This window comes from Ambystoma mexicanum, chromosome 6q (genome assembly GCF_040938575.1).
Source record: "Ambystoma mexicanum isolate Mex_15411 chromosome 6q, UKY_AmexF1_1, whole genome shotgun sequence".
NCBI lineage: Eukaryota > Metazoa > Chordata > Amphibia > Caudata > Ambystomatidae > Ambystoma > Ambystoma mexicanum.
This window is the reverse complement of record NC_090937.1, coordinates 1,184,318,173-1,184,344,311: the sequence shown is the minus strand read 5'-3', so window position 1 is coordinate 1,184,344,311 and position 26,139 is coordinate 1,184,318,173. Positions and strand designations below refer to the sequence as shown.

Sequence of the window (26,139 nt, the reverse complement as noted above, 5' to 3'; positions counted from 1 at the left end):
CGGGCCCACTCATTGGCCTGCGCCATTAACTGGGATTGCGCCTACAAATTCCTGCTGCGTTGGTACTACTCCCCCACGCCCCCCCCCTTGAGGCTCCACCACATTAACCAGACTCTTGACCCGGCATGCTGGAGACCATGCGGACACCCGGGGTCCTTCCTCTATATGTGGTGGACATGCCCAAAAGCCCAACAATTCTGGAAGCAATGTCTAGCCGCTATTGAAGGAATCACTCAAGAGGCGCTTCCGCTAGAGCCTGAACCTATCCTTCTAGGCGCACCGGTTCCTGAAAATTACTGAAGGTCGGGAGCCAAAGCTAAGCTGTTGTCCCAATGCCTCCTAGCGGGAAGAATAGCGATCGCCCGCTCCTGGAAATCCAAGGAAGGCCCACTCCTGCCCCTCTGTTGGGTCATATTATGGGACATTCTTTTCGCAGAGAAGATAACAGCGGCTAAGGCAGGGCTTCTTCACCGCTTCCAGACAATTTGGAGCCCTGTTCTTGACTATGACCTAAAATTTCCGGCCCTCACCTACAAACCCCAACAGGCCAGGAGGATCCTAAACAGTGGGAATATACCTGAGGGGGATAAAGGATAAAGTAGGAGGGCAAACCCCAAATTCCTGAGACTCTGGGCCGGCATTCACATTGGGGTGGAGAGGGAGGGAAGAATTTGATTAAAATGCTGGATTGATGTATAACTATTTGTTTTCCTGCCGTGTTTAAAATAATCATATTTAAAAAAATAAAAAGAATCACCAAGGCTTCATTTCATGTTGAAATGTTTTTCTAGTGAGCTCCTCAAAAGCTCTTGAAAACTGTGCTGATGAGTGCAAAATTGGGCTGTTAGTTACTTCCCACCTGTTTAAATGGTCTTAACCGCTTACACCAGTGCACACACATCAAGCAAAAATTGTCTTTATAAGCCCTGATCTTGGCGCAGCAAACTTTGATTTTTGGCCATAGCTTTTTTACCATTGTTCAAAAGGTCACCTGCCACCACTGCTTGAATCAATCGTTTGACAAAGATGGCTCTGCTTGCAGCTGGATCTCTTCATTGTTCACCCAACTGACTGTCGCATGCACGTAGGCCCCTTAACCTCTGAAGCCACCCATCTCTTTTTAGGAATATAGTGTGTGGGGCATGGACTCTATATTCCTACAGTGCTTCCTTCTAATCTAACACTTAACGTCCTCTTCAGTATTGTTGGCTGGTTGAAGTGAAATATTCCCCTTTCGTATGGGAACACCATTAGTTTACATGCACATCTGGGATAATATAAACGGGTAGGGGACGGAGAATGTGGGACTCTGCACTCAACAGGTAGACCTTTCAGCAGAAAATGGTGCTCGGGAAGGCCTTTCACTGCTGGTCTTGATTTCCCCCAGTGGTTTGGGTAACTCCCTACTCAGTGCTGGGTATCCTATGGAGATGGAATTCCTCTAATCTTTCTCTGCTCTGAATCCATCTTTCCTGGGCCTGTATTCAGGATCAGTCTTGCACTCAGTATCTCCGTTTTGTTGGGGTCCACTCCTGCTAAGCACCTCCTACTAACTCCCCAATCATGAGTTGGTATACATCCATAGGTCTGCTGAATAGTATGAATATGATGTTCGGGTAATCAGATTACCTTTGGAATTGTCATTGCTCTAATCTCCTAGCCATTTGCTTTGGCCATACCAGAATTTCTCCACTGAATGTCTACCATATTCCGTTATGTTTGTCTATGTGAGCACCTTGAGGCCTACGGGCGAATGGCGCGATCCAAAAAACAATATAGATAGATTATTAACTAGCTGAAGGTGTGGAACATTACGAGAGCAGTCTTTCCAGTCTCTCGAACTCTTAGCCATCGCTCCCTGTAAGGAAAAGTCACGTTTGCATTATCCCATGTCTCTGCTCCTTTTTTGTGACCTATTCTTTGATATCAAATCTGTTAACCATTGTTTTTCAATTTTCTATTCCTTCAAACATGCCGCATCCATAACCCGTAGGTATCATCTAGTTTGTGATTAGCAAAGGAGATATCTCGTTTCTGGGAATTATATATCGCACACAATAGCTGTTTCTACTTTATAAAAAACCTCCGAACAAAATGAAAAATTGGAGGCATCAATTCGAGGGATTATGCAGAACCAAAATATATTCCAAGGACCTGTGGGCCTGGGATTGTAGCTTCTCCTAGCATTGGATGGAGTGTTTGAAATGTAAAGTAAAATGGTTCATCAGCATATACTAGGGGCCGTGTGAATAGAAATACATTGTGTCCCTCACACACTCATTCCTCTCAAACACAGGAGTAAAGCTTTGATTACTTCCACATGAGATGATGTGACGGGATGCTGAAAAACAAATGACACAATGCTAAACTCCTAAGAAATGTAGCACCTAGAAGCAAGAGACTCTGCCACTTTTCATGTTGTAGCTATTAAGCTTTTCTGTGCAACTCACAGGCATGTTTTTATTTATTAATATATTTATATGCAGAGAGCAGGGAGGAACAGTCCTTTGATCACAATAGAAGAGAAATCAGATTTGGCGTGAAGCCGTGAGGACCTTACAATGGAGTGAGTTTGAGTGGCGTTCTAAGTTTTGGAGGGTAGTCAGTGGAACAGTCACCGGGGACAATACCTGGGCGGGCATACATAGTTTGACCATCAACATTAGACATTTTTAAGTGCATGGAGGCGGTACGGCTAGGTGTTTTACAGCTGTGACCATGCTGGAGTGAAGGCAGAGAAAGTGAGTGACAGAGGCAGGTTAGAGGCGAAGAAAAAGTCTGTTAGCTAGAAGGCAGATGAGGCAGGTTAAGAGCCTTCCTCCTCCCTACAACACTTTTCAAACACTAGCAAGGCATTACTGTGAGAATAGGGCAGTGTCTGCGCCATACTATAAGGCACCCCTCCAGGACACAACGTGGATCTTCCATTTGTAAGGCAAGGCACTGCACTCCTTCAGCAGAACACAAGACATTGCGTTCATTCAGGCAACATCCAGGGTAATGCGCCAAAGTGAACGTTGAAACATGGAGAAATGATTTCACTTACGTGTATAGAGTTTACTTTCGCATTTGACCTAATGCTTGCTGATGTTCAAATTGTGCAGTTCAACCAAATTTACATAGGAAATGCTTACCTTCAAAGAATACCTTGTTCTTTTATCGAACACGTTTTGTCCATCTTGCTCACCATTCAACTCCAGACTTATATTGCTATTACGACTGTGTGTGCGGGCACTTTGTAAAAATAGCCTTGCAGACGTTTGAAGCCCTCGTTATCACCTGGGGATAAGGATGACCCTTCTCCACTCCTGTGATATGAACCCTGCTTAGGTCTATAAAACTGATGCAAATAAAAGTAAAGAAGGAAAAATACATTGAATTAAAGTAAAGACAGAGAAATACATTGAATTTAGAAGTATGTTCAGCTAACATATGAACGGGGTCTGTTCTAAAATCTTAAGATTATCCCACCTTGAGAATTGTATTTGATTTATTTGTGTTTATATAGCGCTGCAGCCCGCGGGCATCAGAGCGCATTACATATAGACACACGGTTGTTCAGGTGACAGGACAGTGGCGTGAGCCACACATAACCTATCGGTTTACAAAGGATGCAGTGGGATTCCTGGTGTATGTATCAGATTTCAACAGGAGTGTCTTGAGTTTTTTTCCTGAAGCATACGTAGTTAGTCTCCAGTCTCAGTACGGGGGGGGAGGGGCAATTCATTCAATTTTAGGACTGCTTTTGTCGTGAACGCCCTGCCTAATCATTTTGCTTTTTTTGCTGGTATCACTTGGAGGAGGCCTGTTTTATTTGATTTTAGGTTGCAGCTTGGTTCGTGCCACTTGAATTGCTTTTTTAGGTATACCGGTGCTTTACTGAATAAACATCGATGTACCAGAGTAATAGTTTTAAAAATGAGGCGTTTCGCAATAGCTAGCCAGTGTAGGTCTTTTCTGTCATTTGTGATATGCTCTCTTTTGGGTTTGCTGGTTCTTATGGCGTTGTTCTGGATCACTTGGCATTCTTTTAAGCATTTGCTGCTGGCGCCCAGTAGTAGGGAGTTACCATAATCTAACCGGGAGAGGATTGTGACTCTGGCTATGGTTGTACTATTTTGTTGAATTAGCAGGGGTCTGATTTTATTTTTCTTTTTTCAGTAATTCCTGGTGGTATTGCCAGTTCCTTTTAAGGTAGGCTCTGTGGCCTTCTGCTCCCAAAGATGCCTGTAGATATATGCCTAGCGTTTTGACTTTTTCTGATATTTTAATTAGTGTCTCTTTGATATTGAATGTGGTGTATAATGGGCTTAGTTTTTTTCTGGCATAGGGTGATCCGAAGATCATGAGCTCTGTTTTGGTGGCATTAAGGCACATCCAATTTGTCTTCATCCAGCTTTCTATGGTGTTGTATATTGTCGAGAGTTTTTCGCTATCCTGTTCATAGTTTCCACTAAACTCCAACACCAATTGGGTGTCGTCGGCAAAGTTGGTAAAACAAATATACCGAGTTGGGTCAACAGTGTGCATAGGCAACGCATGTATAGGTTAAACAGGAGGGAGAAACCAGCACCTGTGGTACTCCACAGTCCACTGGTTTAGGTTGCGAGGAGTGTTTTACCCAGATAATCTTGGATTGTCTGTCCTGCAAAAAGGAAGACACCCAGTCTATGGCCTCTTGTGAGCAGTTCCCAGATCCTCTCGGAGCCTTTGGTGATCTAGCAGATGTCTTGCCTTTGTCAAGGATGCTCAGCATTTCTGTCTGCAAGTCTAGTAGCGCAGATTATGTACTGTGAGCTGTCCTGAAACCCGCCTTGAGAATGAACAGCCTCCAAACTCACTGCTTCCTTGATGTGGAGCAAGTAGGCGTTATCAGATGTCGATGGCTGGTCCCTGTGCACTACTTCACTTGGCACGTACTCTGGCCATGTTGGGAAAGTGATGGCAATAGATCGGAGTAATGTCTGCCTTATGTATGCATTGTTTATTTCATCCTTGACATAGGCAATCTTGCCAGAGTGGTGGGTCATGACAATTCTAATTGTAACAATTTCTTGTAGATTTGATGTCAAAATAAAAAGTGGAAAGCGGGATGGGATTAAAGATCGGAGGAGTAGGAACAAAGAGCCTCTTGGGTAATAGGAGCTACCGCTAGGGAAGGGGGAGATTCAGTAATACATAACAAAACCGAAATCCAACTTTCATACAAACTACGACTTTTTGCCCTGCATGTATATGACCCATTATGCTTCAGTGTTTTATAGATTTACCAAAAAAATTGTCATAGGTTTGCTTGTATGCCAGTAGTTGGCCTGGTGAGTCCAATATATCAAGGATCCTCCAGAATGCACGGAGCATCCAAATGGCTCGAAGCAAGTTCCATCCCTGGAAGACTTTGCCAACTGGCCAGGGAGACCTTCTCAAGGCCCCCCCCCGCTCCACCCTTTCTCTTGCACGGTTAATGTAGCCGTGAGCACTGCACCGCATTTTCTTTTGAAATCTATTTGTTGGTGTTTGTCATAGGAATGGCAACAATAAAAGCATCTTGGTGATGTTACAAATGTAACATATAGCGTTATGCATAAGGTACAGGCGAACTGGGGCTATTTTGCAATCTAAATGCCATTTAGCAAGCAAAACGTTGCTTATAAATAAAAGTTGTGGCTGTAATGATAGTTTTTTTTTCCCCTCACCAATGCGAGTACTTGGAAGACATTATGTATATAGATGTTATATTTTGTGGTGAAAAAGAATTGCATGGAAGGTTGCAATTTGCGTTTTCAGATGTAATATCTAGTCCTAATTCCCTGCATAAGGCTGTGGGTAATTCTCTCCGTATTCCAGAATGCACTGCCTTTGTATAATGCCCATTCTCTGTCTTATTGACACTTTGATCACTTTTCGCAGAATGCAACATCTGATCCACATCCTGTACTTTACCACTACGGTCTCATCCACTCGGCCGTGTCCTTGTATGCTCTCTTACTAGCTTTGCTTGCAGCTTTCCAATGCCTATTGCTTTGCTTGCTTCTGGCAGCACACTAGCTGCAGCTCTCCAGCTCTAGAATGACTTTGCGTGGACTTCTGTTGCACCGCAAGCATCCTGTGATCTTTGGGTGATGCCATCTCTGGGGTCTTCGTGGTTCTCTCAGCAGTGGTTCCTCAGGCTATCTCTGCCTCTTTACACTGCTGCTTCCATGAATCTGAACCCTCCAGTTAAAGGTGGTCTTAGTTTCCCAGGTTCTCCTGTGTCCAAACCCAACAAGGCCAGTTTGTCTCCTGCTCGCAGCACTTCTGGCTCGCCTCTTCTCTGCACTTGATAAAGCTACCACTTCACCCCTCAGGTTTCCACAGCTTCTCGTCCCTCATCTGTGGATCTGTGGGGTGCATTTAAGGCCCGAAACAGAAATCCCTGTCACCTGAAAAGCTGCAATAAACATTGCCACCAAAAACGGCTGTGATTTGCTTTCCCTGGCACATGTGTGGCAAGCATTTGAACATTTCACCAAGAACGGCTCTGCATTTGCTTTTCTTTCATCTGGATACCGAAAAGTTAGGCACTACATCCAAAAAACGGCCTTGTCCTGTTTATTCACATTCAACATTGCAACCCGACACAGCTTTTGTTTTCCCTTTCATGTGAACAGCAGCGCTCTAACACACTGCAGATGAAAACGGCTTGAATTTCCCTTTTTATTCCCTGTCAAATTAAAGATCCCTGTGCAAGGGGCTCACCCCTCCGTTTCACTGGACCAACAGCAGATGCAAACTCGCTCAAAAGGGACAAATTAAAGAATACCATGACCTACAGAACAGCATTTCAAACGGTAGATGAAAAACAGCTTGCACACGTGCGAAATAAAGAAAAATGATTTTTAAAAGCCCCTGTGAAAGGATAGCTTTGCTTGTACAGAAAATGTCAGTGAAATATGTTGTGGGTGGGATCTTGACTAAAGCCATGTACATTATGTTCCCCCCTCAAGACTTCAATCACCTTGGAAGAGGCTCAGAATACCAGAAAAAACAGTTTTTGGGCTCGGGCACAAAACTCCATTGAAAGCCTTGCCTCCCACTGGAAGTCGCACCTATAAGTGAACTATTTCGCAATGATATGTGATGTAACTGAGGGTGTTATAATTCCCTGCTCTGCCAGACTTCACGACAGTACTAGCAGGGAGGACAAAAAAAGCAAGTGTGGCTAGAGCTTGACCAGGAAGTGCGAGTTCCTCCTAAACCCACTACCAAGGACAAACTGACCAACTTCAAAGGGTGTAATCAAAAATCTTTGGTCACCAGCTGAGCCAGGCGATGACAGTTGGCTGTGGGGGATGAAGCACCACCCTCCCAAATGTGCAGACCCTCCAAATTGACATTAAAGGATTGATTCATTTTAAGCATTTTTACCAGCACTCGCAATAAGAAGTAATTTAGTTTTCTTCTATTTTTCCATGTGATTTCCAGCCGGTTGTTTAGAGACTAAGTGCATGTTCCTAGGACTGTGTGGACTGAAATGACCAGTAAAGACTAGTTTCTGGCTGATTTAAAAATGTAACGCGCATGAGATTTGATGGAAAAATGGAAAATTCGATTATGAACATGCTTAATCATTTGCAGAGTTATAACTGTTAAATATTTTATGAAAAGGACAAAAATGCACCAAAGGGCCAGGCTACCTTGCACGGATTTGACGATCGGCTTACCTAACTTCCTGTAGCTAACTGAAACCCCATATCTAGTTCTTATGGCCGTGGCTAGTATAAATATGAAGTTAGGAAACATTACTCATTTTTGCTAAAAAGTTGACCTGAGAAACAAAGAACTGTAATAAATGTCAGACAGATGGTGTTCCCTCCCCTTGAACCAGTGATGCCAGGGGCGAAGAGAGGAATGCTAGGCTGTCCTATACCAGGGTAGGTGTAATTCTAGAGCACGCTGTTAGGCAGAAACCTGTGCAGTTCCCTTAGGGACCACTGCAAAAGGCTTAAGACTACAGGTGTTGGCATTAAACCCAATTGGTAGCAGTCTGTACCACCCAGATTTACCTGGTAGCTGTGACTGAGCAGCCAGACTTCTCTCAAGAAGTTAGACAGTATATAGAGTATACAAGATGGGTACCAAAATACAGTAGCACAAGCGAACACTGACCAGAGCTTTGGTATCAAAATATATAATTATTTATTAAAAAGACAAACTTAAACACTCCAGTCCAGCACTATTATTGTAAGCAAGTTCAAAAACACAGTCACTATTAATATATATACATCCCTTATTCCTTATTAGACAAGCCTTAGTTAACACCACTTATTTCCAGACAGAGGTGAGCGCTTAACTAAAGATGGCACTCCAATAAGTTTGAGAAAAAGGGAGGGAAAAGGCAGAAATTAGGAAAAGCACACAACACAATACTTTAGAAGCACTCAGCAAGGCAGGAAAGTCAAAGTCTACTTGTGAGCACAAAGTTCAGAGGCCAGGCTCCCTCTTAAAGAGAGTAGAACACCAATGCGCCCAAGATCACACAATTTAAAAGTCTTGAAAAGTCTTGCAGAGTTCAAAAAGGAATTGGTTCAGCTCAGAAAAGTTCAGTTAGCCCACCTAGGGCCAACCCAAGTGGTAAGTTGAGGATTTACGAGACACCCCACACAGACCGTTGCGAGGGAGGCCAGGCTGACACAGTACCTTGAAAGTGGAGAGAATCCTCCAGCGGGGGCAGTTGTTCCTGGCAGTGGGTGCAAGTCGCGGCATCGTCCAGAGGAAGAGAAGATCTCGACGTGGAGGAAAGCTGAAGGTCGTTGCACTGCCAGGGAAGAAATCAGCCGCGGAGTTCTCCGGTTAAAAGGTACTACCCTTTTATTCGCGGTAGTGGTAAAACGTGTTATCCCTGTTGCTGGGGTGCTTGGCACAGGCAAGGCGGCCGCGAGATGATCCGGGAAGGAGAAAAGGCGGGCAAACTGGTTATCCCCACCAGTCAAAGGAAGAAGACTCTTCGGGATGAAGATCTCCTCTGTCATTGGAAGAAGTGGTGAGTCGGTTCAGCAGGGCTCCACCGGTGGTGGTGGTGTTGCAGGTCGGCTCAGCTTCTCCATCTTCGGATTCTTTGGTCCTGTGGCGACGTCTGAAATCCCAGTCCCCAAAGCCCTGTTTTTATGCAGAAAAACCCCCATTCATCAGTCCTAGCTGTCACTCAAACATGCGAAGTGGTGAGCCGGGCGGCTCACCACTGGGCCAATCACACAAGAGTGCGACTTGAGTTGCTGAGGCAACTCAGTCCAGGGTGCCTAAACCCCCCTCCCGCATATCCTGTAGACCCAGACAGAGTGGCACCACTTTTGGAGGCTTCTGTGTAGAAGCCTGCCAAAAAGTGGAACAAAGGGCTCGACTTGGGTTGGAGTTACAGAGGGGAACACAAACGCCATTTTAAAACCAAGTCCTGGCGAAAAGACCCAACCGGGGAATAAATATTAGATAAATAACCCAGCGGTATCTTTAACATTGCACCAAAAACTGGTGCGTTTTAAAATGAATGGGAAAATTCCATAATAAATATTCTTAAGGAATATTTTGCGTGGTAACCACTGCCACCAGCCAGAAACTCAACAAGGGCGGAATGCACAGTGCCCCCTCGAAAAACGGACCCAGGGGCAATCTAATTACCCCTACCAGTACTTCCACAATATGGTGTTTTGTACTGGTTCTGTTCCCAATTTAAGACTAGTAAAGTCAATGGTGACTTTACATGCCCTGGGAGACAGTAGTCAGTCCCAGGGTATGGAGTCTGTTTGGGGGTCACTATGACACCCCTGTGTTACTGCACTGAGGGTGCTGTGTAACACACTTACCAAAAACCACATGAAACCCTATGGAGTAAAAGACCCCATAGCCCATTAAACACATTACAAAGTCAAAGGATATCTCAAATCATGTCTAAGAGTGGGAGAAAAAGAGTCTCACTCTTAGCAGAAGAAAATAATAAACCCCAAAAATCCAGCAAAGCTGCTGGGGGACTCACTAGGTTTGGGAAATCAGCCTTAACAGAGAATTCTCCCTAACACGCCCCCTAGATTGTAAAATGAATGTCATTTGGGCTATATAAGGGGGGACTGTACTACACGGAGGGAGAGACGCACACGAATTTTGGGAGACAGGAGAAGGGGGAGCGGAGAGGAGGCAGCTGAACCATACCAAGGAGAGTGCAGAGACCAGACCCCTTGCCTAGCTGTCCAGGGTGTCCTGAGATCCAGCTGGCTTTCCAGAATACTAAACAAGGCTTACTTTGTAAGTAGCAGATAACCCCATTGAAAATCCCATTGAAAGTCCAAAATTGCCAGTATAATTCATTCACCTTCCCATAGGAGAATCTGTTTTGGCCTGTGTATGTTAGCGTATTCCTTTGATATATCTCAGTTGTCTGTATAAGTCCTTAGTATTATTTTGAAATAAATCAATGAATTCCCCCATTGAAATTCACGTTCAAAATTGTTGCACGTTCGAAATCAACAATCTTGTCAAGTGTTTTTATTAACTGTAGTCTTTAAATTATAGCCTACACAGATTTAGCCTCTGTGTAACTGAAAATCGAATTTGTCCATGTATTGTATGCATTACCTCTTAAACTCCTAATTTGCTCTTTCCTTTGAAGACCCCAAACCGTAGTCCATTGAGGGAAATCCCTTTTGCCTAGAATCCTATCTGTTATGTGCCTCTATCCTTGTCTTTGAAAACCAATTTCCGATTTTGAAAGCTAAACCCTTTCCTTAGCTACCTGTCATTTTAAATCCTGTGTAAAACGAATTTCCATTTGCCGGTTGTATTTTTCCTTTTGCATTTGCTTTCTCCCCAAAATCCATTTCCTTACCTCATTTCCACATTGTTCTGTCTACTGATTAGTAGCCTCTAAGCTTCCCTATCGCCTCAAGTGTAGCAACACGAATTTCCTTTTATTCTGTCCCCTAGCAGTTGTGAGTAGCTGTGTGAGTAATGAGCAAAATCTGATTCTGTCGTTTTGCTCCAAAAGCGGGTCTTCACTTTCTTTTCTGGCTTCCCATCTTGGGGTGGTGGGCTTTATTCCAAATCCAATTTCTCTTTCTATCCTTACTCGTGCCACTGCCTTCCATTCAAAGGAATTAAGTTAGCTGATCTTTGGGGGTGAGTGTTGCAGGGGGAGTGATAAACCTTGATGCTATCACTGGTTTAAAAACTGCTCTTGTTCCTGTTCTGCCATTAAAGATCTGTGTAAACTGTTCTAGGACATCTGAACTAATTGTTCTGTAGGAATCATTGCATTGGTTTCCCCTTGGGTTCCCACCACAGTGTTCTCTGGCCAAAGGATCAAACGGACTCTGGACATGCTGGTGGTTGGTTCTCATATATACAGATAGGCCAACATAGATGGGCCATGGTTGAGGCCATGGTTGTGCACGCTGCCAGTACTGCCAAATAGCTCTGGGTTGAAAGTCTTTATTTTCTTGATCCTGCACCCGGCAATAGGGATGAGAACAAATCCAGACAATACAGCGAGGAAACTTTCTTGAACTGTGCCCTGAAAATACTGGCGTACCCACCCTATAAGCAGTGCTTGAAGTCAGGGGCGTAGGAGACGCATACAATTTGGGAGTGACAGCAGTGCCCACTACTGTAAACTCACCCTCACTTACACCACCTTCACTGTACCCCTGGAAACATGCCACACCTGCGGCTGCCATTCATACTTGCGGAACACACCCTTCTGAGCATAGCTTTCTAATTTGTAATGCATTAAGTATGTGTTTGACATGTTGGTTGATGTCATGCATTCGATTTAGCTTCATTGCAGCTTTCATTTGCCTACAATGGTCATCACAGCACGATTACTTACACATTTCAAGCACACGATTCGCAGTGGGGCATTTTGAAAAAAAACTGCTGAGTTTGGGTACAGTCAGCACATTCTGTACAGTACAACCAGCTGCATAATCAATTAAGAAACATTGGTGTCCTGAAGGGAAATAGTGTATTCCCCCTGATTCCATATCAGAATATCTTTAAACACAAAAACCGACCACTAATATACCGATTTTAACAAAAAGAGTGCAAAATATCAACCTCACTAAAATTACACACACACCCACACCAAACTGATGACCTCCTATTCACATTATAGAAAATAAATGCAACATTTCTAAACTAAAAAAAGTGCCCACGATAATTTGCAAAAAGGGCAGTTAGTTGCGTGCTACATTGTGTGCCTTGGGCCACTTCTCTGCCTCCCACAATTTCATATCCGGGAATGCATTGCAACTCGAAGACATCCCTCCTCCTTAAGAGGCACATGCTGGCTGCAGCGATAGACATAGAAAACAGTTTGTGCAGGCTCCTTGAAAAGCAGACTGACTGGGATGCTGCACGCTGAGTTTAACTAGCATTTTTCATATTAAGTAATATTTTTGCATGCAGCATAACACTGCTTGTTATTATTATGACTGATATACGGTTAGTTTTTGGCTCATCAGGGGATGAGGGCTTTAAGAAAGGACCAGAATTGCAATACTGAAAAGACAATTCTGCATAGATCTCATTCAATGAATCGATTTTTAAGTCAAACTCCACGTGTGAACTAATTGTGCACTGTTTAATTTATCACTATTATGGGTCCTGTTTCTCCTAAGTGCATTTTTTAGATCTGTGTACCCATTCAGGTGCGACATCATCTATATTACCACGCTTCGACTGGCCTATATGCAGTTTGCCATGAACAGTCCTGCATTGAATCCATTAGGAACTTAGCTTAACAGTTTGCAGAAGGATACTCTTTTGTAATGACAGCTATCAGGGTATATCCAAATAACATATGCCTTCTGCCTGGACATGGCTATTTCCGTGAATTTTGTTTCCCATGCTTGTGTGAGCTCAGGCTGGTTCTCGGTGCCTGGGCACTTTTTGCAAGCGAACAGTGTAAAGTGAGCATCTCCCAATTTGGGTTGCTCATGGTGTTTTTTCTCACCTTGCTTTCTTGTACATGCTCATGCTATTTGTATTGTATTTTGTTATTTATATAGCGCTCTTTCCCCACTTGTGTGACCTCAATGCGCTTTTCCTTGGTTGAACGCCCTTGGTGACCGCAGTCGGTGTGATTGGAAAATTCTAGGGGGTTTAGCTTAGGAGATGCATGTGTGCATATTGCCGTTCGTGGACTTAGGTGGCTGCCAGGGCTCGATTTAAGCAGCCCAAGAGAGGTCAGACACGTGGTGGGTGGGTGCTGTTGAGGATTAGAGATAGATTGCTATTGTTGAGAGAGTCTATGTGAGGCCATCTATACCAAATTCCTTTCGGGTGGTGGTCGCTGTCTGCTAGTGGCAGAGGTGCTGAGGTACGTCAGGTGTTTGTCTGGACGGCTATGTGTGCACTAGGCCGGATGTGCTTAGCCGTATTCTATCGTGCATGGATGTTGGCCTTACCTGCGGCCTTTGTCCACACTAGTGGTGTGAAGTATACGTACCATAGGCTGCGAGCTTGCTCGGCTGGGGCAATATATGTCGAGGTCTGGAGTAGAGCCCTATAACATTGAGCCTAGCTTTCATAATGTAGCAGGTATCCAAATATATTGCACCAAGATATGAGAGTCCTGTATAGTGGGAGAGGCCTACACCTAACAGTGCAATTTGATTACAAGACTAAAGACAGCCAGATCTGAGAGTCTTGCATAGTGGGAGAAACTGATGCACCTGATGAAAAGGATCGAGCATGATAAGAACCTAACTGAAATGAACATCGGAGCATGATGGGAACTGGCATCCAGGTTCCCAGTCAATATTGATAACGAGGCAGAAAGTATCCACATTTCCTGCTGGGAGTGGAAGTCTAAGCCTCGGCCTACAAAGAGAAGGTGGTTGAAGTGAAAATGATAACTTGCTGGGAATTGAAGTAAGTTCCCAAGTAAAGAGGCTGAAATGAGCGTCATTGCCTCCTAGGAGTTGCAGTCTAATATCTCAGGCTCCAGTGAGAAAGAAATAAAAATGAACAGCAAACCATTCTGCGAACTGAAGTCCAAGTTCCCAAGCAACCAACAATGATAAGGAGACTGACCAACCGTTGCGCTTCATTTTGAACCAGACCTTAAATGCATTGTTGAGTTTAATGAATGGTAGTAATAAAGAAAGAGTGGGGAATCCGAGTCAGTTTAACGTTCTCTACTGATTGATCTACTAGGAATCTTGGAGTAATGAGCAGAGCTCTAGGATGTCACCCGGACTACTGTCACCCACATGGCATGAAGCAGTATGTTCCCCCTATGCTGCAAATACATCTCCTTATTGGCGACGCATCCACTTCAACAGCAGCCAGAAATCGGATGCGACGCAGCCATGAGTCACCTGCAACCTATTCGTGTTCAGGAGAGTAACTACCTAATGTAGGAGGCGCGTGAAATGCCAGTGCATATCCTGCCACCTAATCTTCGCTTCTCTTTCCATTATGCCCAGGAGTCATGCACACGGAGTAGCACATGCTGAGTTTGTACATGCACACTCACTTGGCAGAATGCTTGAAAGGTACATTAGAGTGTATTTATTATCTGAACCACAGTGTGTTTTGTTACTAAGAAAGCATCAATCATAGAGTGACAGCCAATGTTTTTAGTAACAGAATGGGGCTCATGCTTGGGAGTAAAAACGGGGGGGGGCTGATTCGGTCCAATGGACCAACATGTCAGCTAATCGATGGTCTCAGAGCCGGCCTTATGGCGGAGCGGCCGGGCGACCGCCCTGGGCGCCATTAGCCCCCACCACGCCAGCTCAGGGGAGTCTTTCGAGGGCTCCCCCGAGCTGGCGTTGTTGGAGAAGGCGCGGCAGGCATCCCTTTGTTATTAAATGCACTCCGCCGCTGCAGTTAATAACAATAGAGTGCTGGTGCACCCTATTCACATCATTACCGCCTGGTAAAAAAGAAAAAGTGCCACATCCTGGCTCCGCCCCACCCCCTGTTGACCAAGGGCGCGTGTGGGAGTGGGGCGCCAATTCACCCAGGTCGCTGCTGCACCTAAGGCCGGCCCTGGATGGTCTGCAATTTATGTCAAAGGGGAAAGGTTATTTGTGTCATCAGAACCCATCCCATAATGGAGAGGTAGGGAGCCTGCCTGCGAGCTCTGGGCTGGCATGGCAGCATGGCACCGCTTTTTGATAGGCTGCGCAGTAGTTCATGCCAGTGAGAAGCATTCAAGCTTGGAACGATGACAGAGGCGGTGCTCTAGAAAGGCAGAGAGGCCCATATTTGGCATATGCAAATATTTTATTGGGACGCATTCTATCCTCACAGCCCCAAAAAAGCGCAAATATGATGATATGCCCCCATTTATCTCTGGATGGATTCTACAGCAACCCACTTGCATGATTGCCTCTGTTTGGCGACGGACTAGTGAGCTGACTGTCGCCCTACCGTGTAAGATGGTGTCACAGCGCTGCTGCTTTAGTGGCACCGGGACACTACTGTAGGTTTGTGCGAGTGTAGTCTTCTGGGCACAGGCACTCATTTCTAGCATCACTGCTGATGTTTTTCCGCAGGACGGCTGCACCAGTATTCGGCCCATTACTGAAGTTACTGGCTTTACCAACTAACACTTGCACTGGTTCGTTTTCACAGTAGCTCCGCTAGTCCCGCCTTTCAGCCCAGTGCATGTGTGAGCAGAGAGCGTGTGACTGAATGCAGCTAGATTTTCCAAGAACAAAAGGAAAACACATACACACCAAATGCCCAGGCATTCACGGTCGCACCACATGGACCAGTCCTGTCCTCACCTGAAAATGTCAAGCAACAAAATCAATGGTTTGGCACTGCAGCGCCCTGACTCGAGCGCCGGCCTCAGCACGCATTGCTGCCTGCCTGCTCCAATTGCCAGCCAGAAAACTGAGCACTTGTCACACCCCACCAGGCTGCGCACCACGCGAACACGGGGGGAGGAAGCAAACAGTCACTCAGCAGAGGGCACGTGCGGTTTACTTCCCGACCCGGGCGGTGCCCCTCAAATGCATGCACGGAAAAGAAATATCACTGGCAGGCAGTGCTGGCCATAAGAAAACGCCTTCACTTCAGTTGGAAAAATAAGCCCTGCCTTTCCCTCGCCTCCCTTCTGATTGTGGTGGAGATTGTGGGCAGGATAAAAGACATTATATCCCCCTGCTTAAAATTGTGGCAGGATTCCCCACCCCCCCCCCAACCTCCTGTACCGCCCCATTTCATATGCCCATGCTTGAAGTGACATAAGTAATTGAGAGTGCCTGGTGGATCTCTTACAAGGGATGGTGGCCTACGTGCAGGGCCTGGCCTATGGGGGTGCTGGTTGCTTAGGCAAGGACCACCTGACCCAAACATCATGGGAGTCTGCAAACATGTATTTTGGGTCACTCGGTCTCGTGTCCGGTCGACTTGTATGCATCTTGTATGCATGTTGTGACTACAGCGCTGTCTGGATCCGTTGTAAATAAAACCCTCTCCCACCCAGTATATTAACAAGTCAATCAAACCACTGCAATTCTGAAAAATCTCCTTTGAGAAAGGGGGTGCATCACCACTGTGGGCTCGTGGATGATTTGAATATAATTAAAGAGCATTTTGGAAACAAAATATATGCAAACCATCAGAAGCACATAGATTTTCGCAGTCCGCATTCGGCTGTGAGGGTTGGGCTGCTCTGCTTGGTCAGATGGCGACTTTTCATTTCCCCAACTGCTGTCCTTTCACGTCTTGTAAATCAACCCTCTAGTCCTAGTTATGAGGATTGAGAGATCCCCACCATTCTCCTGTCTCGGAAGCAATTTTTTTATACTGTCAGGGCTACGCCCATGCTGGTCCCAGACCACTTAGTGCTGTCTTCAGTGCCTCCACCCCCTGATTCTGGCTCGATTAGTAGAGCAGCATCCTGGGTTGCGAGACACCTGCAGTCTTTGGGACAGTAGGTGCATGACTGACTTACCTGTGACTAATTCCGCTATCTACATTTGTCCCAGAGACGGCAGCAGTCTCTCAACCCAGATTGCTGGTCTACTAGTTACTTAATGAATTGTCATATATTTTGACTAAGTCCCTTCTATAGGTATTCATGACTGTGTACTTGGTCGCATTTATATAAACTTATTAGGCCTTAAAGGATACTTTCTTGCATGTAAATTTGCAGCCCCACAAGGGTAAGTTGAAGTCTGTTTAGTGCTGGTTTGCTGCTATTGGTGATGGCTACACTTTGCGCTGCTGGATGAAGCATCTCTTCAACTCTGTAATGTTTAGGGCTATAACTCTGTCCTTGAAGTACTACAGGCATTCTTTATTGAGCTGCTGTGTCAGTGTTTTTAAGTAATTTGCGGCTTCTCGTGGTCATTCTTCGGTACTAATGAGTTTTATTTAAAGATTAATTTTTAATGCGGCGATGTTGTCACTTTCACAGAAAATAAGGCCAAGATCTGACCATAAAGAGAATGAGATGATTATCTCGATCCTGCGATGCCTGTACGAGGAAAAACAGAAGCGCCATGTCCACAGCTGGGAAACGAAGCAGGTACACCAGGTTTCCATGGCAATGGCAGGACCTAATGTCTACTTTAATTTCGGTCCTGCGACAGGAAAGGGACTCGTGCTAGTATGATTCCCCTCTAATAGTATGAACAGTAGAATAACTTGGAGTGAAAATAAGTACAAAAAAAATGGCTTCATGGTTTGCACACGCAATGTTTGTGTATGAACAAAACACCAGCCTTGTGATCGGGCTTGTAACGCAAGAGCCCTATATTTTTCGATGGGTTCACGGTAGTTTCCAAGCTCTGAAGCGGTACTGATTTGGAGTGTCCTTGTTGAAACGTTAATGGTCCTGTTTTTTAAAAATATATAATCGCGAGTTAAATGTGGATTTTTCTGTTTTTTCTGCCCTTGTTTGCATGCTTCACAGATGACGGCTCATCCTGCCCAGGAGCTGCCGAGCCTCGCCCCACGGTTCCGGTTTGATATGCTGACCAGCAAGGCGAAGCGGTCCCTAGCAGAGTCCTTGGAAAACATTTTATCACGGGTAACGATCTTCACCCTGACTTTTTAACTTCTCTTCCAGTGTAAAATGTATCCACTGGAATCATGAATGTACCCTCTTTAAGTAGGGTTGTAACCTGGGGTCCAGATAAGTATTTGCCTCCATATTGTTGGAAGCAAAAAGTAAAAATGAAGTTCATTCCCGACTGGAGTTTTTGTTGACAAGTAAAGCTGTATCCTGATTTGAATAGAAGTTGATAATTTCTTCTTGTAATGCAAGCGTTCTTTGCAGCTAGCAGTTCCCGCTAACGAAGAAAGGCATTTTCATAATGAGTCTTTGTCAGGCAGCGCTACAGCCTTTGGCCTCTTTGGTGAAGGTGCTCCTTATGCCATAGATCTGAACGCCTCGCTCCTTACAGTAGGGGCTGCATAAAGTGGTCCACACAGTGTGATCGTACTCCCTATGTATACATATATATTGGGAGTATTGGTTAGATTTTGGAGCGTACAATAGTCTTCTCTGGAAACAGTTAAAATTGCCACTTTGCTTTACCCATGTCCAATAAAAATGTCCACATGTTCTCCGTATCATGTTGATTTTTGCCAACATCAGGTAAGGTGCTTAAGATAGGCTACAGCTCCGGCATGTGCTTTGTGATAATGTTATGAAGCTTTCATGCTTCACCAAATCACCACCGTGGTGGTATCCGAGTGCATTGCTCTGCCGTGAAGTAGGCGTATATTGTGACTTCTAGGAATGACCAGACCTTGGTCTGAGAAGAAACCAAGAGTGGGGATAAGAAAAGGGGACGGGAACGTAGTTTTTGACATACATCGGCAGGGGTGATATTGCCAGGAAGTGGTGGGTTTCCGATAGTGTGGGTATTTTAGTGTCTGCTTGAGGGCTATATGGCAGGACTTGAGGAAGGTGGTGTCTGTGTTGTGTAAATCAATGGTAGAATGATTAGCAGTTTGATTTTACACCCAGTTGAGGCCGAAGTGACTGGATGCGTAATGGGTCCTAAGCATGCTCACGTCTGCGACAAAATTACTTCTGCTCTGTAGGAGTACAAGAGTGTAGTGGTTAAACCGCCTCCCCACGCCTCACACGTCTACAAACCAACAGTAATCCCAATCATAAAGGTAAAAGATATACCTCCTTTGCTTTTTATAGTTACATGGGCTGAGGGAAGGCTGTGCTCTTAGAAGGGGAGTGGATTTGAGACCGAAGCAACCCAAAGAGCAATATTACAACAGTTCTGAAATAAAAGAATGTCCAATCACATATATATATTTCTGAGGCTTGTGGAATCTGCTTACATCACATGCTGTGCATAGGCCGACATCTAGTGGAAGCTGCGGAGTATTACAGTTTGTTTTTCGAAAGTCGAAAATGGGCGTCGACACAGGCGTGCCAGTAATACTATCCCTAGTGTGACGTCCACTGTACCCAAGATCCCTCACGCGTCTAGGATCCTCAGATTGTATTTTTTCTGACATGAGGAAGCATGAGGAGTAGCGGGAGTACAGATAATCCAAGCAGATAGACAGAAAGGTAAGACTACAAGTAATCATGCGCCTTCTCTCGGAGGGGAGGAAGGGTGGGTCGCATGTGAATCTAAGCAGATACAAGCATCAGAAATACGATTACGGTGAGTAATGTATCCCTTCTGAGGGTTGTGGAATCTGCTTAGATCACATGCTGTGCATAGATTAGCGAGCAGTACCAGAAGAAGGAGGTGGGATGTGAGAAGGGTCATGAGCAAACAGGTGTCTTAGAACCGCTTGTCCCACTTGTGTATCTGTCTTGGAATGAGTGTCAATGCAGTAATGCTGAGTAAAAGTGTGAATAGAGCTCCAAGTAGCTGCTTTGCAAATGGTGTCGAGGGGAACATTTGCAATGAAAGCCAGAGTGGCACCAATGCCTCTAGTAGAGTGGGCCCTTGGCGTAAAAGGCAGTCTTTTCAGAAAGAGAGTAACACAGCTGTATACAGTTGATAATCCACTTCGAGATAGCGCCCTTAGAGACGCGATCCCCCTCTCTGCCTGTAGCTACGGAGACAAACAGTTGATCTGTTTTCCTTAGCGGTCTGGTTTTATTTACATAGTATAGGACCGCCCTACGCACATCTAGGGTGTGTAGTTTCACCTCAGCCGAGCTTTGCGGGTTTTGGAAGAAAGCCGGAAGCTCGATGGACTGGTTTACATGGAACTTGGATATGAATTTAGGTGAGAACCTAGGGTGTGTGCGTAAAACCAGTTTGTCCTTGTGGATAGTAAAGAAAGGATCCTGCACTGACAGAGCCTGAATTTCACTGACCCTTCTTATGGAGGTAATGGCTACTAAGAAGGCCGTTTTATAAGTCAGGTGTTTGAGACTACTTTTATGCATGGGTTCGAATGGGGGTCCCATGAGCTTAGCTAGCACCACGTTGAGGTCCCATCCTGGCGGTGGGTTCGAAATAGGAGGGTGAAGTCTCTTTACTCCTTCCATGAAGGCTTTAACCACTGGTACTTTCCACCACGAGACCTTGTTATGGGATGTGGTGTAAGCCGAGAGGGCTGCCAGGTGTACTTTCAGCGAGTTAAAAACCAACCCTGCATCCAGCAGGTGGAGCATGTATGTCACAACGTTGGAAGGAGTGCAATCAACCGGGTTGATTTGTTTATTCTGGCACCAGATAACGAATCTTTTCCACTTATCAAAGTAACAGTGCCTTGTATTTGGTTTCCTGGACTCCTTTAGAATGTCCATACACCTCTGTGGTAATTTGAGATGTCCAAACTCTATGACTTCAGGAGCCATGCTGCTAGGTTCATAGAGTTGGGTTCCTGATGCAAATGTTTGACCCTGTTGCTGGGACAGTAGGTTGTACCAGGCTGGGAGTCTGATGGGTTCGCACACCGCCATCCTGCGTAGGTGTGGAAACCATGGTTGTCTCGCCCACATGGGAGCAACTAGGATGAGCGTCATCGATTCCTTGTTCATCTTGTACACCACCTTCCTGATGAGGAGTTGGTGGAAAAGCGTACGCAAACATCCTTGACCAGTTCATCCACAGGGCATTCCCTTGGGAGTCCGGCTGGGGGAACCTGGATGCAAATCCTGGGCATTGTTTGTTTTCGCTTGTGGCGAATAGGTCTATAGTGGGGAAACCCCACTGAGAGAAGAGATCTTCTACTACGTCTCTGTGAAGGACCCATTCGTGTTCTTCTGGGAGGGAGTCTCTGCTTAGAGCATCCGCTAGGGAATTGAGCTCCCCTGGAACATGTTGCGATGACAGGAAGATGTTCCGTCTGAGTGCCCATATCCATATTTTCTGGGCAAGCTTGGACAGATTTGGCGAACGAGTCCCCCCTTGCTTGTTCAGATAGAACATGGCTGTTGTGCTGTCCGTCCTGATCTGCACCGACAAGTTCAGTAGATGGGGCTCGGTATAATGTCGAAATTAATTCTTCTTCAAGGTAGTCCAAAATTAATCAAAGGAGTGGGGCACTACCCCCCAATCACAGGTAAAAGGCCAAAGGGAATTGGATGACGGCAAGCCTTCTTTACAGAGCTCAATCCCCATTCCTGCAACAAGTGACTCCCGTCTCCTTATGTCATACCCAGAGTCCTTCATTCTGCAAGAAGTAAAGTAGACAGGGAGGGGAGAAAAGCCCACAGAAAATCAAGATGGAAGAACCTTCCTTAAGTCCATGTGTGTTCTCGGACTGTCTTAAACCGTCCCCTTCACAACCTGCAGCTTTAAGGGCTTGCTGCTTTGCAGCCCCCCTAGTGTGAGGAAAGGATTTGATATGGATTTGCTTCTTTGGAGCCAGCCTCCCAGGAGATCTCTTGTTGTGAGCCACTGGACCTGCCATGGTAGAGTTACCCATCTTCCTAAAGTGTCAACGGAGGCAGACCTGCTGCCTTTCATACCATTCACTGGAATGCAAACCGTCAGGTGCCCATAATACACATCACCTCTCATTGCTGGTCTGTGCTTGCATGGTTAACCCTGACATGCATTAATAATTGTGAACGATCGCCCACCATTCCTAAACATGGGTATGGGATTTATTACTCGATTACCCTGCCACCAGGGGATAGTGTGGCATAATTATTATGGTTATAGAACAGCGGTACAGACTTAAATGCAGCCTCTTCACTGGATTGACTTTGCTTTCACAACACTGTAACCGGTTACCTGTGACCTCTGAACCAGCTCTGCGCCGCTGGGAGAGCAGGAGTTGATAATCAATATACGGATGCAGCAGGGCATAGGTGTACACGATGCTTTTGTCATGGAGATTTCTGAAATGAGGGGAATCTGTTCAGCAGACCACCCTTTCTCAGATGGAATTACCTGCATCATTTTAATATTTAAAAAAAAAATCAGTGACTTTTTCATCCTCCCCAAATGACAATTCCTCGCATCGCCGGCAAGTAAGAAGTGAAGGCCGTGATCTGGATTGGATTGATCCTTGTACCAGATGAGATTATGGGGGCATACGCCCAGGTGGCTGTGCATGATGCCACCCTGCCAAGGCTGGGCAGTTCAACGGATGAATGTGATTTGAATAATGATCAAGAAAAGAATTATAGTGTATGAGTGCCTCTGGTATGGAACCCCACCAGAGGCACATGCCAGTCCCAATTCCCCATGCCCTCCTCTAACAATGCAGTTGCTGTATGTGTCTGATGAGAGCACCCAGAAGTGACAGTACAAATACCAACCGTTTGCCCCTAACTGTGGCCTATGGTATAACCCCAGACGCCAACGGCAGTACAAATACTTCACACTCAACCCCTAAATCTGCAGCAGCTTTGTGTGCTAATTGCGACAAGAACAGCAATCCCACATTGCCCTGCCTCTTTCCCACGCTAAACCAGCGGACAAAGTTAGAACAGTAGATGTGGAATACAAAGAAGAAGCTTGCAACGCAAGGGAAAAAACTGCTTCTGCCATTTTTCATTTTGTCAAAGCCTGGGTCACAGTAAGCTCGTGTTAAGTTGTGGAATGATGCCTGTAAGAGCTCTTGTTAGTCTATCCTGCCCCGAGTGTGTGTTTATCCATAGAGCAATGTTTTTCTTTCTTACTGTGCCAGTCACTGCCAAAGTGGTCTACTGGTGCCAAGCCTATGTGCCCTGTGGTATGGCGCCAGGCAGAAGAAATACCCACAATTAACCTTAATAATTCAGCTCCTGGTTGGGTCCTCTGCGACTAAAACTATGATAAGGCCTTGCCAATTCTTAAAAATCCCACTAGACCTGCAGGGCAAGTTCCTTAGTGTACATGCTCGACCTAAGAAAAACGCACTCTCCCCATGGTGACCGGTAACAAAATATTTACCTGTGGTTTCTGTGAAATATTTTGTCACCCTAAGCACACTTCATATTTGGTGCAATGCAGCAACCCAAAGACCAGCCATGCACAGTGAAACATTTGTCATGTACTGCAAACATTGTTTGCTTGCAGTAAATGGCAAAAATAAGTTTCAAACATCCCCATAATCACTAGCCAGGTTGGGTACCATGCAAATGAGTACCATGATACTTGCCGTACATAAAATCTCCTCGACAATATGAGTGGACTACTACATTTTGCAAGCCCTGATGATGCAACATTGCCCTCCCACTATCCCATCCTAAACCAGCTGAGAATTTTAATTGTTATATGTGCAATACAAAGGGAGGTGAATGTTCGTAACCAAAGGCAAGTGAGCACGATAATGAGAGTTACTAAAGGAAATATGTTGTGTGGTCCCAGGTGGAAAGTATCCAATGTTTGTGTTCTGTACAGCACTTAAATCCATACTTGGGCCACCAGACAGCACAGAGGAGCAGGGAGAACATATTTCTGGCTTCAAGCCAGCAATGCAAGTACCAATGTGCCCCAAGAGCAGCATTGAAGGTCCCCAACGGCCTGACAAGCAAATTCTGTAGTAGTGATAAGAGAATTACTCAGAATACACTTTCAGCTTGGTGTTTTTCAGTACACTGGTTCCCTGGCGAGTACACAAGCCGGAGGCTTCCCGCCCGAGCAGGCGTTGTGCCGTGCCAGCAAACATTTTAAGGATTCCTGCATTATTTTGGATACTTGGGAGCCCTCTTAAGAGTTGCTGGCTGGGCTCATCCGAGAATAATTTGCACATGGACTACCGTTTTAAAAACCCCCATTGCCTGAGTTGCAGTTGCCTAATTAGGTTAACAGGTGGCATTGCAGTCCGCCAGGACGGCGTTGAGGCAAAGAATGGAGAATGTGGGTCTGGAAACTTGCATGTGTGTTCTCCCAAAATAGAGCCTTGGATAAGAGAAATGGCAATCTGGGGATCTTTATATACTTTGACACCCTTTAAAAGCAACAGGTGAGTTTTAATTAAAACATGTCACAATACCAATGAGCTTTCTGCAATACGGACGCCCAGAAAATAGGCCCTTGGCAAGCAGCGAAATTAATGGGGGTTTGGGCAGTAGATGAGTTGGAACATCTTCCCAAAATATAACATACAGAGAATTATCCTAGATTGAAAATGAGGACGTAAAAATAACTAATTTTATATTTAAAACATGTCATTGTTATGTCTATGCATCTATTAATTTACATGTGTTGCAGTAAAAAAGTGTTTCTGTCGAAATATACTTAGTTTGCTTAAAGTGCTTTTGTCTGCTTCTTGATTTAATAGTGTGGGGTTGGTTATAACCTCACAGCTCAATTCATCAGCACTTATTTTGCACTTTATCATTGTCATCTTGAAGGCATATGTTACAGCAGGATAAAGCTCTTCCACCTCAAGGACCTGCCAACCCACTTCTTGTGCCTTAAACCGTATTGTGACTGATCGGAAGTGCCCTGTCCGAGGGTTCGTTCCATTGACAGGGGTTCAGTAATGGTACAAGGACCATTTGAGGAGGCAGCACATAGCATTGAGACGATACAGACTAGCAGACAAGTACTTGAGCTTACATTTACTATAATGCACACTTTTTACAAAAATATACCGTCTAAGTTGGGGGAGGGGAATTATGCTGAATGACGGTAGAGGGATGCTCCTTCCAGGTAAAGGATTGCATGTTGTAGACCTAATATAAAGAAAAATGAATGTTGGCAATTTTCTATTATTTCTGGGGCTACAGCATGTCAGTGGAAGAGTGCAAAGGAGTGTAAACGCGGAAGGGGTGCGCACGGTGTGGCGGGAGACAGATGGGTTGTGCAGTGCTCAAGTGGAGAGTGAGCAGGATATTGATGTGGCCAGTTGTTAAGAGAGCACACTTGATTAGGGATCAGTAGCACATGGGCATCCACTCAGCATGGTAGTGATGGGCAGAGGTGGCCAGGAATCGGAGCGTTGGTAGAGGGTGTCTGTAGCCAATGTTGGGCTTACTATATACGCCTTGATTCAGCGGTGAAAGAGTAGAGTAGGCCCACAAAGAGACCGACCCTTTAGTTAAGGTGATGGAGAACAAGGGCAGAGATCAGGGTTTTTGTGAAGGGATTTGTAAAGGTGCAGATTGTCCAAATGTGTGGAAATTCATCCTATCCGCCGTGTCAATTGAGGTGAGGAAATGCTGGTGTTTGGGATCGCTTTCCAAGACTACCCTGACGATGCAAGCTTTGGAGGAGGCTTAAGGAGGTCAGGGGGAAAATGTATTTATTGGTCCCTTTATTAAGAGCTTATACAAGTAGCAACACTGTTTCAAAGTGCCCACAGGGCAAACAGGGTGGGGGACAGGGAAAGACCATGAATTACAGAAACGATAAGTAATTGCAATAATAGTACAAACAAATAATGAAAATAAGGGAAGGGGAGCCAAACCTACTATGCCTTGTGAGTGTTCAGAAACGTGCAAGTACAGAGGGCGGAGGGGAAGGGATAAGGTGCTTTGATGCTCATGGTGAAGTGCTCAGGGTAAGTGCTAAGAGGAGAAGAACGTAAGTACAACCACTGATGAGTGGGAGAGCCAAGTAAGTGCAGTAGAAAGACAGCGGCATGGATGAGGGATATGGTGGGGAATCAAGGCCCTGAAGACACATAAGGGTCCTGCACATCAGTCACGCGGCTGTAAGATTAGCAGGGAAGGGAGGAGGAGGAGGAGAAGGTGGAGGTAAAGAGAAAAGATCATTTTTCAGTGGGAGGCTGAGGGCAGTTTAAGCAGGGGGGGGTGTTTGGTGTACAATG

At 45.3% G+C, this 26,139-nt stretch overlaps 1 protein-coding gene across 8 annotated transcripts in view; it reads left to right on the top strand.

Annotated features, from left to right (window-relative positions):
- Nucleotides 1–26,139, top strand: part of TBC1D1 (TBC1 domain family member 1) — a 1,823,125-nt gene that overhangs the window by 1,043,119 nt on the left and 753,867 nt on the right. For all 8 annotated transcript variants that reach the window (XM_069631813.1, XM_069631816.1, XM_069631814.1 and 5 more), the window contains 2 exons: nucleotides 17,405–17,515; nucleotides 17,903–18,019. In XM_069631813.1, the coding sequence (XP_069487914.1) occupies nucleotides 17,405–17,515; nucleotides 17,903–18,019 (228 nt within the window). The remainder of the gene's footprint in view (nucleotides 1–17,404; nucleotides 17,516–17,902; nucleotides 18,020–26,139) is intronic.